General features: G+C 42.9%; 1 protein-coding gene across 3 annotated transcripts in view; it reads left to right on the forward strand.

Annotated features, from left to right (window-relative positions):
• The window catches only part of TIAM1 (T-cell lymphoma invasion and metastasis 1), a 469,570-nt gene that overhangs the window by 420,501 nt on the left and 31,009 nt on the right, over positions 1–18,060 (forward strand). For all 3 annotated transcript variants that reach the window (XM_010862313.1, XM_010862311.1, XM_010862312.1), the window contains 5 exons: positions 5,648–5,827; positions 7,228–7,296; positions 7,576–7,701; positions 13,124–13,232; positions 17,824–18,003. In XM_010862313.1, the coding sequence (XP_010860615.1) occupies positions 5,648–5,827; positions 7,228–7,296; positions 7,576–7,701; positions 13,124–13,232; positions 17,824–18,003 (664 nt within the window). The remainder of the gene's footprint in view (positions 1–5,647; positions 5,828–7,227; positions 7,297–7,575; positions 7,702–13,123; positions 13,233–17,823; positions 18,004–18,060) is intronic.

The following is an 18,060-nucleotide window of genomic DNA, read 5'->3' on the forward strand; positions in this document are numbered from 1 at the left end:
GATATTATAAACACTGCACTTCAGGCAGAAGTCAGGAAAGTAGCCCATTTCTTCCTGCCATTGTCCTGTTCATCTTCGTATCTTGGGTGGATAATTCTTCGTCCTGACGGTGGGAATGGCTCTGCCACCCTTTAACAGGTTTAAACGGGCAGCTTGGAAATGCCCATAAGAGCTTTCCATTTCTAAGATGCCTGATGGCAGTCCTCAAGCAGGGGAGAGACGTTTGGATTCAGAGAAACCGTGTCTGTCTTCTCCTTTCCAACAGTCCTTTCACTACTTGCACCAGTTCTGAGAAACTTGGACTTTAGGGGTGTGTTGAGGACCTCTCAGGGCAGCTCTCTTTCTGGGCTGTAGTGCTTGATGTGTAAATGATCAAGATGCCGTGTAGCACTTAGCAATCGAGCAGGGAAAGCACCGCATTCGACTCCTCCTGCCTCCTGTGTCCTGGCTGAGCTATCTTCTTGAGAAGGTCCTATCAGAGTTTGATGCAAAGAAGTTTGACCCCAGTGTGGGGACAGGGAGACTTAAGAACTGGGCTACCACGTGGAAAATCCCTAGATTAGAGGTATTCTAAAGATGACCTGCAATAGGGGAGAACCCGGTTCGATTCCTGGGTCGGGAAGATCTGCTGGAGAAGGGAAGGGATAGGCTACCCTCTCCAGTATTCTTGGGCCTCCCTGGTGGCTCAGCTGGTAAATGTGGGAGACCTGGGTTCAGTCTCTGGGTTGGGGAGATCCCCTGGAGAAGGGAAGGGCTACCCACTCCAGTATTTTGGCCTGGAGAATTCCATAGACTGTTGCAAAGAGTCGGACATGACTGAGCAACTTTCACTTTCAAAGACAACCTGCATTTCATACTTCCTTCTAAGGATTTTTTTGGGGATGGGTAATATTTTGTGAAACAGAGTTCTCAAACTTGATGACATCCTTTGAAAATAATTGTTTCCAAGCAAAACTTTCACTAAGAGCATTATAAATAACACCCCTTGGCAATATCTCACTAGTGCCACCTGGGGAGCCCATATGTACCGTATAGCTGGTTAGTCTATGTGTTCTTATTTAAGTTTACTTTATTAAACTTATTATTTAGTTAGATAACCTGGAGTCATATGGCTATGTTGACCCATTTCCTTGTGATAAACCTGAGAGTTTATACCTTGAATCAGAGAACAGGGTTGCCAGTGGAGAAACTGTCCCCGTTCCCCTCCGCCGTCAACTTCAGAGACTCCACTGGGTAAATCTGTTTTAGCATAGAAAGAAGGTGTCTTATAAGGAAGGGACGCCTAAGGCTCTGAACTCTCAGAAGAGAACTCAAGGAAATTTGGAGGTGTCTCCTGGGATGCTAAAGGTATTTCCTTTCCTATTATAACCCAGGATCTGGCTCAGGAGGGGTGTGTCAGGAGGAAGGTGAGGAAGCTGGCTGTTTGAGGTGGTGTTGGTAGGAGATGGCTAGGTGTAGAGCACCAAAGACCTGGCCTACATGACCTGAGTTCCCCCCATGGGCTTGATTAAATCAGGGTACCAAGCCTTAGAGGTGGTGAACGTGACATAGGCCAAGTCAGGAACTCTACTCACACTCTTTCTTTTTTTTAATATAAAATAAACAGCAAAAATTTATTGTATAGCCTGGGGAACTATGGGATTCCCAGGTGGCTCAGTGGTAAAGAATCTGCCTACAATGCAGGAGCCCCACAAGATGCAGGTTTGATCCCTGGGTCGGGAAGACTCCCTGAAGGAGGGTATGGCAACCCACTCCAGTATTCTTGCCTGGAGAATCCCATCGACAGAGGAGCCTGGTAGGCTACAGTCCATGGGATCGCAAAGAGTCAGACATGACTAAGCAACTTCACACACATAAAAAAAGTCAATTATACTTGCATAAAAAAAGAAGATTATCATAAGAGTATGGACCATGGGATTGAGAAGGGAGATGGAAGTGAATAGAGACAAGGGTCCAGGTTACAGAAGGTCTAAATGTTGAGACGTGTGTCTTCCGATGATCTGCTGACAGTGGGTCTGCAGACCTGGGACCCAGGGAGCCTGGGGTTCAGTCAGCTCTACTGTCAACCAGCAAAACCGCTTCTCAGTTCCCATATTGGTATAAGCAAGCTGACCCATCTCCTAGCAGCAGAGACGGGAATTCAAGCAACCTGGGGCCCCACAGAGCTCGGATGCAAGGATAAAGTGTGCCGTTCTGTTCTCTGAAAAGCAGACATCACCTGGATGACCCTCATTGAAACTCACACTCTTAAAAATGAAAACCTCCGAGTATTTATGAAGAAGTGGAGGGGATGAAAACCCAGAAACTCCATGTCATGCCTTTTGTTATTATAACCAAATAGTGCTGAGAATGGCAAGTCTGCATGGTGTGAATTGGGGGTACCAAGGGAAGTGTCCTGTTTTTGATGTGTGTCAGAGTCCCCAGGTTATAACTTGGCATGGGGCATCTTAAGGCCTGGGGCATCCTTGGTATAATTGATGAGGACATTGGATTTTGCATGACGACGTGTCTAAATGATTAAACTGCAGAAAGGTCTACTGTGTCTCTGATGGGAATACGGTGATGGATTTACATATCATGAATAATAGCCAGGATATTAATTTGCATGTAAATGGCAGGCAGCTGCTGTTAGAGCTGGGATATTTAGAAAAGCATTGTGTAAGCGAAGGTGCCAGTTATACATTTGTTGTGTTGGCGAATGACAAATCAAAGTGACACAGGAGAGTTTGGGATCAGCTGGAGGGCATGGTACTTAAGCTGTCAGCTGTGATCATTCTCTTTCCATGGAATTTTCATTTTAGTGAGGCACACCCTCCCCTCTTCCATAATGTCTGTGTTATAATGCCTATTATAATTGCCTATTACAGTTACCATAAGATTATCTCAAAGATGTGGACATTTTTGTCAAAATGGATCTACTCGTTCCGTTTTAATTATTAAGACAAATCCATATTTTATGGTTAATATTTAATGATGACATTGAGTTTGTAAAATCCTAACATAACTAGATAAAACTTTACTTCTACTGAAATAGGCTTTGATGAAAAACTAGTAGTCTGTCTTTTTTAACAGCCTTTTTAGAATATAATTCACATGTCATAGAGTTCAGCCCATTTTGATGAGCTTTTCATCAGTCACCAAAGGGAGAATTCTTTGGGGCATATTCAGTGTTGGAAACATTGATTCCATAGGAAGCATTTAATAGTGCCATTGACAGGTAACTGATACATCCTGGCATGTAAGACCAGAGTTTGTGCTATCAATAAATAAGCCGTGTAACCTTAAGAGATTTGGATCAATAATCATGTGGATTTAGGTCCTGGCTCTCCCCTTTCCTGTCATGACATTGCTACTAATGCATCCTTGTTAGGTTCTGATTTCCCATGTCCTTGTCCTGGCTTTATTTCGGGCTTCCTTCCCGTTGGGCTATGCTAATAAGCAGAAGGCAGTATGCTAACGAGGCAAAGTCAGTATGCTAATGAGGGGAAGGCAGGTTAATGTTAGCTGCTGTAGCCTTTCTCTGTGTTTAACAATTGCATATATGTACCACAGCTTTCTTATCCATTCGTCTGTCAGTGGACATCTAGGTTGCTTCCATGTCCTGGCTATTATAAACAGTGCTGCGATGAACATTGGGGTACACATGTCTCTTTCAATTCTGGTTTCCTCTGTGTGTGTGCCCAGCAGTGGGATTGCTAGGTCGTATGGCAGTTCTAGTTCCAGTTTTTTAAGGAATCTCCACACTGTTCTCCATGGTGGCTGAACTAGTTTGCATTCCCACCAACAGTGTAAGAGGGTTCCTTTTTCTCCACACCCTCTCCAGCATTTATTGTTTGTAGACTTTGGATAGCAGCCATTCTGACCAGCGTGAGATGGTACCTCATTGTGGTTTTGATTTGCATTTCTCTGATAATGAGTGATGTTGCCGCCGTGGGATACACTTGGTTTGGCTCCGGTGCTCTCCACAAAAATGCCAACCATGACTTTCAGCTCTGTGCACTCATGGTTGGTTTTGGAAGGATGTTCTTCTCAGAATGTTCACTGTTAGGAGTGAGGAGACAGGTGATAGAAAAAGTAATTCTTTATTTGCTCTATTGACACTTTGTATTTCCTGGGGGTAAACTGGACAAGAGAAGTAGGAAAGAGAAGTCCAAGAAGGCAACCACCAGTTTCAAAGAGATATACATCAAACATTTCTAGACTGGTACATTTTGAACAAATGTTAATAAACTATCAATAGATTCTGTGCTACAAAATAATAGCCTGTAGAGTAATACCATGGAGAGCTTTAAAAGATACAAACACTTGCACATCCCATCCTGGAAATTCTGATTTTTAACCAAATTTTTGGCTGTGCTCGGTCTTCGCTGCTGCACATGGACTTTCCCTAGTTGCGATGAGCAGGGGCTACTCTCTGGTTGCAGTGCTTGGCCTTCTCATTGCAGTGGCTTCTCTCTGGTTGCAGTGCTTGGCCTTCTCATTGCAGGGGCTTCTCTGGTTGTGGAGCATGGACTCTAGGGCATTCAGGATTCAGTAGTCGCAGCACACAGGCTCAGTCACCTCATGGAGTGTGGGCTCTTTCCAGACCAGGGCACAAACCTGTGTCCCTTGCCTTGGCAGGCGAAATTCTTAACCCCTGGACCACCAGAGAAGTCCCCAGAGACTCTGAATTGATCTGGAGGGTGTGCTGGGCATTGGGAGTGGTTTAAGAGCTCCCCAGGTGATTCCTCCATGGAGCAAAGGTGGAGAGCTACTGATGCCCTGGGGTTTTCAGTGCTCCGTCTTTGGCCCTTGCTTTGAAGAACTGTTTTGCCTAACTTGGAGACTTGGAATTTTCGAATTCTAGAATCCCAAACTTCCACTTGACCCATCCTGGACAATTGGGTGGGGACTGAGCTATTGAGGTCTTGTTCAGGGCCCAATGCCCCTTAGTTTTAGCTGGAGGAGTAGGGAGGTGGCGGGGCTGGTGGTAGTAGTGGGGTTAGTCTTGGAATCTTCCTGCCTTGGAGAAGCTGGAGAGATGGAAACTTTAAAATACATAAAAATACAAGTATCTATGGTTATCTAGAAAGTTGCCTCCATGTCAGTTTTTAATAGAGACAGGGAGATGCCAAGCTTATCAAATCATCTTCCAGCTTTGCAAAGTAAATATGTATGGTGCACTGAACTGAGAGTCCAGTAGTGAATTAGCCTTGTATTTTGGGTGAAATGCCTTTGGTTGTATCTTCCTTTGATTGCTGAGCTTCTTACAGAGTAGTTAAGAACACAGGCTTTGAGTCATGCTGCCTGGCTCAGGTCTGAGCTGTGCATTCTTGGATGAGTTACTTAACTGCTCTGGACTTCCCTTGTCTCAACTGTTAAGTAGGTATGATCACAGCCCTTACTTATCACATGAACAGATTAAATGCATCAAACCAGTGCCTAATAGGCAGTGATCACTCAGTCTATGCCAGGAGTTGTTATTATGGTTGTTTGGAGCATTCAGTGAGTGCTCAGATGTGTGGAGCAATCTGGGGAAATGGGCGCTGTGATTCATGAGTGGCAGTTCGTTAACCAGGCTGAACGTCGTTAGAAGGACAGGTGTCAGGCAAGTCTCTTCAGTGAGGAATGACTTCGTCTGTCTTGCCTTTCCAACTGTGCTCTGAAGAGCACGGAACAGGTGGCCGCGTTCTGCCGCAGTCTGCACGAGATGAAGCCCTCTGACCCGAGCCCGTCCCCCCAGGACTCCACTGGGCCTCAGCTGGCTGCCATGAGACAGCTCACGGACGCCGATAAGCTGCGCAAGGTCATCTGCGAGCTCCTGGAGACAGAGCGCACCTACGTGAAGGTGCGTCTTCTCCTCTCTCCCTCCTGCGCGCGTCCTGTCGTCACTTTGAAGGATACATGCTGGGTGTTTATACACGGATGTCGGCTGATGACAAAGCCAGATCACGGTCATGAACGGTGTCTTGTCTCTCCTATGGAACTTGGCCTTGATTCTGAATGTTACAGTTTCCTTCTGTGTTTTAGGGAGGCATGCCTATTCTTACAGCAATTCATTGATGGAAATAGCTGATTGATTGACTCCGAAAGGAGATGATGGTGAATATTAAGTGAATCTTCTAACCTTTCTAAATAGACTGTTGAGTGCATACTAAAATTGAATTCAGTTTTGACAAATTTAAGTAGTGGTATCTTCACAATCTACTTTGAGTCGAGGCTGAAGGGTATCAGGTCTGTTTTGTGTTATAATTTGTTCTGACATTTAGTTATATTCTCAGAACTAGATCTTGTGTTCCTATATAATTTATAATATATACAATGGTTGTTTAAAAATGATTAAAGAAGACAACTTGTAAGTAATACAAACAAACTTTATTCATGAATTGGACAGTCTTCTTTTGTAGAGTTGCAAGATGGGGCAGAAGGCAAGAAGCTTTTATAACAAAGAATCAAGAACAAGGAAGAGAAAAGTAGAAAATATCTAATTGGCTAGGGCCACAAAGTCAACCTTGGTTGGGGTGAGAAGACCCAGAATTGGCTTGGCGTTTGGATATTGGTTGACTAGATATATACTACACTTCTGGTCAAGTGGTGTATTGGCAGGAACATAAAAATCATATAAATTTTGGTTTACTGACATGACACCCCAGGCAAGAGAGGCTCCATCTGGGGCTTCGAAAGTTATTTCAACACTATATAATCTGCAATATATTCCTATAATGATATAATTAACCTAACTATGATCATTGTATGATCATATACATATGCCTCTGTATAATTTAGTTATGTTAAGTCTATGTTACAACTGTGTGATCTATTTTTAATCCTTTATCTTAGTCTTTAAGTCAGAGGTCAGCAAGTATGGCCCTTGGGCCAAATCTGGCTCTCTGCCTGCTTTTACAAATAAAGTTTTATTGAAACACAGCCACACACATTCATTTCTGTATTGGGTTGGCCAAAAAGTTCATTTGGGTTTTTCTGGAACATCTCATGACCATTTTTTTTGGCCAACCCAGTATCATTTATACTGCTTTCCTGCTGCAGCAGCAGAATTAAATAGTTGTGACAGAGACCATATGGCTACAAAGCCTGAAATATGTTGAGAAAAGGTTGGCTCACTTCTGCTTCAGTGAACCTCAGTAACCTAAAGACTGAAATGTTAGCCTTTGGGACATAATTTTTTTTTCCTTTTAGATTCTTTATATACTTTCAGATGTGCTAATCTGTTATTCTTTCAACCCTTAGGACTTAAACTGTCTCATGGAGAGATACCTAAAACCTCTTCAAAAAGAAACTTTTCTCACTCAGGATGAGGTATGGTGGCTATGGTCTGAACTTAAACTTGACCTGGTGATGGGGAAGAAATGAGGACCTCACACAATACTGAGCATTTTGAATTCATTTAATTGTAATAAATAGGTCAAGTTATTGCCTGGTGAGCTCTTGGCATGCACTCTAAGAGGAAAGAGTTGGCTCACCTTCTGATGGTGGGAGCATTACCATATGGGTAGAAAAACTTTTAAATCAGAAACAAATGAAGGGTCCACACACTAATGAAATAGGCGGTTGATGAAGTTCTTTTGCATTTTCCAGCTTGATGTGCTCTTTGGAAATTTAACCGAAATGGTAGAGTTTCAAGTAGAATTCCTTAAAACTCTGGAAGATGGAGTGAGATTGGTACCTGATTTGGAAAAGCTTGAGAAAGTTGATCAATTTAAGGTAAGTCTCATCCTCAAATAGTGTCAAGCTGCCTCCTAATGTCAGGAGTGAGGTATCCTGTAGGTCCAGTTGAATCTCCTGAAAATACATTGCAGGAGGAATTGTTGCTGTGGTGTTGGGTCTTCATTGGATATCCAGTGGGGTCAGTTCCTAAAGGGAGTCAGAGAGGGGAATGGACTGTGCTTGCTGATCTGGCTAAGGTAGAACCAGTGCCATTGATTTCCATTTAACTGGAGTATCTGCTGACTTCTATTTAGGAAGATGCACCTACCTTTTGTTCTATTTATGTGGGGGCCTTCGACACTGTTAGCAAAATTCGACTAGCAGTCTTGGTTTTCCAATAAAGAAATTAATTTGTCTTGTTCTGGGGAACTGGTTAATAGAAATGCTATCGTTATCCAGGAGGAAGACGGTCTTCCAGCACACAGTGTCCCCGTAGCCTTAATGAGGATTTATGACTGGAGCACTCGGTGAGGGTGCTTACAGCAGGCTTCCTCCTCCTTGCTTGGCTTCCCCTTACAGAGATTTCCTGCATTGTGTTTCCAACCAACGAAGCTCATTGATTAATGCACAATGGTTTTGGCTTATGTGTCACCCTCATGGACATTTAAAAAGGTTAATGGAGATATAATTGACTTAAAACACACTGCTTATATTTAAAATGTACACTGTGATGAAATCTGACATATGTGTACACCTCTGAAGCCATCACCTCCATCAGGATAATGGGCATAATTATCTCCCCCAGTTGTTTTTCCTGTTCTTTTGTGATTCCTCTCTTCTTTTTCTTCTGGCCTCTCAGCCACAGGCAACTGTGTCTGCTTTCTGTTACCATAGACGAGTTTGCATTCTGGAATTTTATATAAATGAAATCATACAGCCCAGACATTTTTTTATGTGGCATCTTTTACTGGATAATTATATTGAGTTCCACCCATGTTGTTTCATATACCCACAATTCATACTTTTTAATTGCTGAGTAGTAATTGCATTGTGTGGATGTATCAGTACTATTGATATACTTTGTGATCCTTTCTCCTTTCTTGGGCATTTGGGTTGTTTCCAGCTTTTGGTAATTACAAGTAAAGTTGCTGTGAACATTTGTGTGCAAGTTTTAGTATAAATGTATTAAGAGATCCATGAAATTAAGAGATCCATGGAATTCTCCAGGCCAGAATACTGGAGTGGGCAGCCTTTCCCTTCTCCAGGGGATCTTCCCAACCCAGGGATCAAACCCAGGACTCCCGCATTGCAGGCAGATTCTTTACCAGCTGAGCCATGAATATATGCTTTTATTTCTCATGGATAAATACTTCGGAATGGAATGGTTGGATCGTATGGAAAGTGTATATTTAACTTTTTAAGAAACTGCGGAACTGTTTTCCAGAATGATTGTGCCAGTGTGCAGTTCCACCAGCTGTTCCTCCTCTTTCTTTCAGCAGGGTCAGGTCACTCTTTTTAAACGTAGCCAGTTTAGCAAATATGTGGTGGCCCTTCATTATGGCTTTATTTTAATTTCTCTAATGATATGATGATGCATATCTTTCTATGTGCTAATTTGCTTTCATTATAGCCTCTTTGGTGAAATGTCTGTTCAGATCATTCACCCATTAATTATATTGGATTGTTATCTTATTATTGAGTCTTGAGAGTTCTTTGAAAATTTTGTGTAGAAGTCTATTACCATATATATGATTTGTAAATATTTTCTTTTGTCATACAGTATCTCTCAAAGAGCAGATTTTTTTTTTTAAGTTGATTTCTCTTTTTAAATTGAGTATAGTTGATTTATGGTATGTTAGTTTCAGGTATATAACAAAGTGGTTTAGTTTATAAGTGAAAATCGCTCAGTCGTGTCTGACTCTTTAGGACCCTATGGACTGCAACCTGCCAGGCTCCTCTGTCCATGGAATTCTCCAGGCAAGAATACTGGAGTGGGTTGTCATTTCCTTCTCCAGATTTAGTTTATATATGGACATATAATCATTTTCAGATTCTTTTCCTTTATAGGTTATTACCAAACATTGAGTATAGTTCCCTGTGCTATGTAGTAGGTCCTTGTTGGCTATTATTTTATGTGTAGTAGTATATATATGTTCATCTCAAGTTCCTAATTTATTCCTCCGCACAAAAGTTTTATTTAAAAAAATTTTTTTTGGCTACACCACATGGCATGCAGGCTCTTGGTTCCCTAATCAGGGATCAGATCTACACCCCCTGCAGTAGAAGCCTGGATTCTTAACCACTTGATCTCCAGGGATGTCCCCAGAAATTTTTGTTTTTTAATGAAATCCACTTTTTCAAATTTTTTCTTTTCTGGGTCATTCTTTTGGTATCTTATCTATGAACTCTGCCTAAAGCAGGGTCATAAAGTTTTCTCCTAGAAGTTTTGTGACGTGGAGACTTATATATTAGTCTCTTATCTGGTGTGATGGGCGACTCAAAGTCAATTTTTTGTATGTGAATATTTAATTTTTCTAGCACTGGGTTTTGAAGTGACTATCTTTCGATCTTTTTGCGTTGAGTAACTTTTGCACTTGTGTTGACTTGGGCTCAGTTGCCCGCACAGGTGTGGCCCCCGTACCCTGTGGCCGTCTTCTAACAGGTACGGAGATCTGGCTGTGTCATGTTAGTACACCTGATAGGTTTGTAGGATGAGATGAAGACTATCCTTCGATATATTTGTGTGTGTGTCATCTCTTTACAGTCCCTCTCTGCAACAGGAGTCACTTAGAATGCACACACACTTTCATATACATAAGCTTATGGGTCTATATTTATATATAGTTCTCTAATTTTATTTGGATATAATTTCAGACTTCCAGAAAGGTGACAAGAATAGCACAAAGAATTCTAAGCTATCCTTCTCCCACATTTTCCAAATGTTAACATTTGACCACGTTTGCTTTATCCTTTCTCTGGCTATCTAATGTGTGTGTGTGTGTGTGTGTGTTGTGTTGTGTGTGTCTGTGTGTACAAAAGGTGTAATTTTTTCTCCTGAAAGATTTGAATAAATTACAGACATAATACCCCTTTAACTAGTAAATATAGTTTTTTTGTGTGTGTGTGGAATTGCTTGGGTTGCTTCATTTTTTTCTCACCTCAGGGTGATTCGTGATACTGTCCATTTGAAATACAGCTTGGCTCATTGGTAAATTAATTAATAGGACAGTGTTAGAACAACATGATAAAAATGCATACAGACCTGAAAATGCTTGGTTTTAATCTAAAATACCTAACGTTCATGATCTTCATTTAGCGTGCTTTTACTGTGGCATCAGTTCTTTGTGTTTAGATTCTGTTGATCACTTTAGGACTGTTTAGTTATCAGAACTGTGATACAAACATCATGGTGCTACAAGCAGAGGTGTTATTCTAGGGAGGGATTAGCACATGATCCTTGAGCAACTTCACTCTAGAGCAGTCACGGTTGTGAATATCATTTAAGTGGAACCCTCTGCTCCGACCTTCACCTCACCGATTTCCTGCATAATCTGACAGTCTCCCCTCCGTCTGTAAGACGTGACAGTTGATGCTCACTGAGTACTCTCAGCCCCGGGGCTGCTCTCTGGCACTGCTGAGTTGGTTTCTCAGTCTGTGTTCATCCCTAAGCCTGTTGCTCATGGTTTCTGTGATTGCTGTTTCATTTAAATCCTGGTTATATATTTGCCCAAAATTAAAAAGCTTGTTAAAAAGGTGCAAATTGTGTTGCATAGAACACAAGCCCTACAACAGGATTAGCCAAAAAAAAAAAAAAAATTGGTTCTGAGATCAAATAAGTTTTGATAAAATTTCCTCTTGGGGATTTGCAGTGTCTGTCAGCCAGTGAGAGGCTTGTGAGGTCCTACTGAATAGAAACACAGGGTAAATGCAGTCTTTGTGTGCACACCCGCCATCTTTGTGCACAGTTTGTGCTCCGAGATGATTTTTTAAGGCTGGAAGAATAAATGAACATGTTAATGTTCTATCTGTGTTTCCTATATGGTAAATGCCTAGTGAATTTATATTAAGTTAAACAAATGAATGACTTCATGTGGCTAAAGTGAGGGGTTACATTTAGAGCTTTTTCTTACACAATTTGTCTCATTTAATTATTGGATATGGTTAAAAGGATGACTGTCTATACAGGGTCAGGGGGATGAGATGTGGGGAGGCGTGTAGCTGAAAAAGTAAAGGAGGAAAAGTAGAACATGTAGGAAATGAATTTAGGCCTCTAATTACCAATTATGTATGGTTATTAATAAACCTTTGTTTTCTTTTAATTAGACTATCAGAATTTTCTACGTTGTTAATTAAAATAAATTGCATTTTGTGGAACCCAGTTTATCACTTGAATCCAAAGTCTTATTTTTTTTTTTTTTTGGCTTGGAATCCAACTTTAAAATTCTAAAGCTAAATAAGCCATACCTCTTTCTGAACTAGACTAGATCAGTGTGAATCCTATAGAAGATATTTTTCTGAGGCCTGTTTCATATATTTATAGAAAATGTATAGGATAAAAAGTATCCCAGCTGAGCTATATTAAATTCCTAATAGGGAAGAACGTGAAAGTCACTCACTCATGTCCGACTCTTTGCGACCCCATGGAGTATATAGTCCAGGAATTCTCCAGGCCAGAGTGGGTAGCCTTTCCCTTCTCTAGGGGATCTTCTGGACCAGAGATCAAACCCAGGTCTCCCGCGTTGCAGGCGGATTCTTTCTCAGCTGAGCCACAGGGGAAGCCCAACAATGCTGGAATGGGTAGCCTGTCCCTTCTCTAGTGGATCTTCCTGACTCAGGAATCGAACTGGGGTCTCCTGCATTGCAAGCAGATTCTTTACCAACTGAGCTGTCAGGGAAGCCCTGATAGGGAAGGCCTCCACCCGATTTTGATCCAGTTCAGGCAGAGGCTATGGGCTGGGAGATGTTACCTAATTCCCATGGGTGAGTCTGTTTCTTCTGTTCTTATCTACTGCTGCTAGAAAAGAGTATGGTGTTAGAGAGGGTGGAATTAGTGATCAGGGAAAGGGGTTTTCTATTTTGGGGGATTTATGCATTTTTGCCTTTATTTGGTTTGTCACTTCTACATCCCAACAGAATCGAATGAGGGAATTCAGGAGTTTTCTGTCTTTTCCAAAATGCCATATCTACTTTCTCATTAACAGTCAGATATCCCAGCTAGGTCATTGAAAGACACAAGCCAGCAAAACCGGTGACACTGGCTATAATTACTGAGATAGCCAAATACAGGGTCTATTACACAAATAGGTGAGCCCATAGACCTCCCAATAGGCCGTCAGTGAGCAAAGACAGGCGGTGACAGGTGTGAGTGGTGCCGATCTGTGGGGAGACTCGGGCAGGTGTGAGCTCCCGGCTGCATCCTGCTGATGTTCCTGGGTGAGGAGGACTGCAAACTAACTGCACTGTTTCTCACTGTGTCCAGAAAGTGCTGTTCTCTCTGGGGGGATCCTTTCTGTATTACGCTGACCGCTTCAAGCTCTACAGTGCCTTCTGCGCCAGCCACACGAAGGTCCCCAAGGTCCTGGTGAAAGGTAAGGCCTAGGAAGCCCGGGCAGCAGGTGGGCATGTTAATTGTCAGTTCACATTTGTGTGGCTGACCGTGGTCTGGGGCTTTTGGACGGAAATCTAAGAGTCATTGTTGTGCCAGATAGATATTCCAGCAAGCTACGAGTGAGAGTACACTTGTCTCTCGGTGTCTGTGGGGTATTTGTTTTAGGGTCCCCCATGGACACCAAATTTCCGGGATGCTCAAGTCTCTTATGTAAAATGCGTTCTGTTTGCACGTAACCTATGCATATTTTCCCATGTGTGTGTGCTTAGTTGTTCAGTTGTGTCCAAATCTTTTGTAAACCCCTGAACTGTAGCCCGCCAGGCTCCTTTGTCCAGGGATGTTTTCAGGCAAGAATACTGGAGTGGGTAGCCATTTCCTACTCTAGGGGATCTTCCTAACTCAGGGATCAAACCCCCAAGTCTCTTTATCACTAGCACCACCAAACATCACTAGGTTACTTGAAATACCTAATACAGTATGCATGCATGCCAAGTCACTTCAGTCGTGTCCGACTCTTTGTGACCCCATGGACTGTAGTCCGCCAGGCTCCTCTGTCCCTGGGATTCTCCAGGCAAGAATACTGGAGTGGTTGCCACGTCCTCCTCCAGGAAATCTTCCCACCCCAGGGATCGAACTTATGTCTCCCGCACTGGCTGCTGATGCTGCTAAGTCACGTCAGTCGTGTCCGACTCTGTGCGACCCCATAGACGGCAGCCCACCAGGCTCCTCTGTCCCTAGGATTCTCCAGGCAAGAATACTGGAGTGGGTTGCCATTTCCTTCTCCACCCACATTGGCAAGTGGGTTCTTTACCACTAGTGCTACCTGGGAAGCCCTAATGTAGTATATGTGTGCTGTGCTTAGTCGCTCAGTTGTGTCTGACTCTTTGCAACCCCGTGGACTGTTGCCTGTCAGCCTCGTCTGTTCATGGTGATTCTCCAGGCAAGAATACTGAAGTGGGTTGCCATGCCCTCCTCTAGGGGATCTTTGCAACCCAGGGATCAAACCCAGGTTTCCAACATGGTGGGGGGATTCTTTACCATCTGAGCCACCAGGAAAGCCCAATACAGTATAACTGCCATGTAATAAATAGTTGTCGATATGCAGCAAATTGAAGTTTTGCCTTTTGGAACTTTCTGGAATTTTTCTCCCAACTGTTTCCTCTTCATCGTTGGTTGAATCCACAATGCAAAACCTGTGGATATAGAATCCTTAGATATGGAGCGCTGACTGTACTGAGAAATTAAATGCATTAATATCTTGAATTAATAGTGTTGTCAATTTTCTTATCATAAAAGTTTTGACTCAGCTCTTCAGGGCCAGAATTGATAAGTCATTTTGCAATTATGCAAAAACATAGGGGATTTAAAAATTCCCTACTTTATTTGTATTTTCATTAACTTCATAATAACCTACCACACTTCATACACCTTTTTGTGTCATTTCATCTTTCCCTCACCGATTTCTGTTCCCAGGTGTGTGATAATAGTCACCACCATCACTACTAAAATTGCTTCAATTATTTACAAAAGTCCAGCTGTAATTCCGCTTTGCACAGAGAAGAGTAGAAGTTCTATATTGGCAAGCTCCTGTTCCTAAGTGTTCTAAGAAGATAGTGGGTGTTCTGAGCGTCACTAAAAAGCTGTTTCTCTTCCATAGTTCTGCATGTGACTTTGATAGGTTAAGGGACTAGAGAAATATGGCCTTGGTAAACAGTAGAATCTATAGAAAGTTCAATTTCAAAGGATCTCTGGAAATCAGCCTGCTCTTCCTTTTACACCTTACCATGTGGCTGCCATGCAAACAACTGCTAAATATGTAAGTAATTTACTTACATTTGTGTTTGCTGCCAAAGAGAACTAGCTTGATTTAATTCAAAACTTATTATGATAAAGATGAATACAACACAGGTCTCTGGATAGCAAAAAATCCTGCCCCAGATAATGACATACTTAATGACATACTTAATGATCGTTCCAGTCCAGGCAAAAAGAGTTCTACTTCAGCATAAAAACTTAAAGGATACCTGGGAATATCCTTGTCCAGCTATATGACAAGGAAATTGTCCTGCTTTGTGGTTTTATATAAGCTGCACTGGTCATATAGTTCCGTGTATGTATTTCTTTTTAAACTCTAACTGAATGCTGTGTTATGAGAGTTTTCAGAGCACTTTGCTCTCTGGTAAAATTATATACTCATCACAGTCCTTAAAGCAGTTTGTGTTATTTTTACTCACTTGATTAAATTCTGCCCCTGTAGATTTTCAAAAATTCAAAATCATTATATTTTGCACCTGAAAAATATTAGAGTCTTTCAAAATCATCCCTTAAACCGTTAGGTATGACCCACATTTTTCTGATGGCCCAATGTGCAGATAGGATGAAGAGAACTCTTTGAGAACAGGAAGTACCTGCCTGGGCTGCTTTGCAACCACTGCATTCCCAGTCTCCTTTCTCTTCATGGATTTGGTGGCTGGATCCATGGAATCTGATTCCTCTTGATGGGCCTTAAAATGGCTGAGAAGATGGTAGTCTTGACAAGGCCTTTCCCCATGACTGCTGTTTTTCTTAATTGAATAAAGAGAGTGAGAAGACTCATTCTGTGATTTCATGATGTCCTTTTACAGTCTCTTCTGTTCCTGTTTTTCCTTTGGCTGTGCTGGGTCTTCCTTGCTGTGTGAGGGCTTTCTCTCATTGTCGTGAGCAGACTTCTCATTGCAGTGGCTTCGTGAGTTGCAGAACACAGGCTCTAGGTGAGAGGGCTTCAGTAGTTGCTGTGCGTGGGCTCAGAAGTTGTGGCCATGGGGTTAATTGCCCCTTAGCATGTGGGATCTTCCTTGACCAGGGACTGAACCCATGTCCCTTGCATTGTAGGGTGGATTCTTAACCATTGGACCACCAGGGAAGCCCTATCTTTTGTGCTTAGCTCACATTCCTAATTTTTGGAGATGGAAATATATTTTATCAGAAGCTTGAAAAAGTATATGCCTACAGTTAGTCATTTTAATATATTGTCCATTCTTCTTCCCATTTTTGCCCTCAGTTCAGCCTCTCTTTCCACCATTTCTTTGGAAAAACATGTCATGTCTTCCTGACTGTTCACTGGCAGATACCTTTCTGATTGTCTGGGGGTCCACAACTCCCCAGGGCTGATTTTCAGCCTAGCTGGGACACAGATAAAAGCCCAGCCCGTGAGAAAATTGCTGCCCGTGTTACCTTAGGTCAGTTGTGTATTTCCCTCTGAGATAAATCCTGATAGCTGGTAGCACTGCATTAGCACAGAACAGATCTTAAAAGGCATTCCCTGCAGGAGACCAGCACTGTTCCACTTACCCAGCTGCAAGGTAGTGCTGCTGCTTTTTTTTCCTTCCTCTTCTCAAAAGAGGTTCTATCAGCAATGAAATGCTTGAAAGATTAGAAAAACTGGGGTAAGCAGTGTTGGAAGATGCAGGCTTTTGTATAATTCAGAGATGGCGAGGCCAACAGATCAGGAGACAATTACCATCAAAAGTTTGTGGGACTTCCCCAGTGGTCCAGTGGCTAAGACACTGTGCTTCCAATGCAGGGAGCCAGGTTCAATCCCCGGTCAGGGGTCTAGATCCCACATGCCACAGCTAAGAGTTCACATGCTGCAACCAAAGATCCCAGCACAGCCAAATAAATAATTGTTTTTATTTGAAAGAAAGACCGTGTGTTATTCATGGTTCCCAAGAGGAGGGGAGAGGATCACACAGTGCAGGGCCATGAGAGGACACACCAGGGTCCACCCGGAGGCAGAATGAGTGAAGGGAAGACACAGGCAAGACGCTCTGTTGTGGCGTCTGCAGGAAGGAATGGGCGAAGCAGGGCAAGCGGGTTTAGGATTGGCTAATTTGAATAATCTCAGCAGGCTCTGGGGTGGGAGGGCTGTCCTGAATTCTCTGGGACCTGGTTCTGGGATGCTTAGGGCAATATCGGCCTAGAGCTGTAAAAGCCTCATAGAAGAGAGATGGAGGCAGGGGCTCTGGATTGGTTGGTTTGTGTGTGAAAAGCATGCTTCCAGGTGATTCCTGGGCTACTTTTAGGGACTGACTCGCTCTAGGACAGGCTCTCCCAGGTCTGTAAGGCCTTTGATGTCAAAATATCAGATTAAGAAGACATTCAACAGCAACCCTTGAAAACCTCCATGCGTAGGACTTACCGACTCTGTTATCCCAGAGCTCAGGGGTCATCAGCCTCCGGGATCTAATGCCAGGTTATCTGAGGTGGAACTGATGTAATCATAATAGAAACAAAGTAAACAATAAGTGTAATGTGCTCAAATCATCTCCAAACTGTTCCCTCCTCCCCAATCTCGGGAAAAGTGGTCTTCCTCAAAATCAGTGCCTGGTGCCCAAAAAGGTTGGAGACCGCTGCTAACTCATTGGAGCTCTGCTCACGCCTCCTAAATAAACAAAGAAATCTGATGGGCAGGCCTTCTCTGACCACTCACTGTACTCTCAATCCTGTGAAAAGGCACCTTGGAATTAGTGAGTGAAGCTGTGAGAAGGGAGTCCTGTGGGTGTTCCACTCAGTCTGTATTTAAACTCTTCCAGCCAAGACGGACGCAGCTTTCAAGGCGTTCCTGGACGCCCAGAACCCAAAGCAGCAGCATTCGTCCACCCTGGAGTCCTACCTCATCAAGCCCATCCAGAGGATCCTTAAGTATCCGCTTCTGCTGAAGGAGCTTTTTGCTCTGACGGACGCGGAGAGTGAGGAACACTACCACCTGGATGGTGAGCCGAGAGCCCCTGAGAACTGTCTCTTGTTCCCGTCTCTCCCAGAGCCTTTAA

Source organism: Bison bison, unplaced genomic scaffold (assembly GCF_000754665.1).
Source record: "Bison bison bison isolate TAMUID 2011002044 unplaced genomic scaffold, Bison_UMD1.0 scf7180017864481, whole genome shotgun sequence".
NCBI lineage: Eukaryota > Metazoa > Chordata > Mammalia > Artiodactyla > Bovidae > Bison > Bison bison.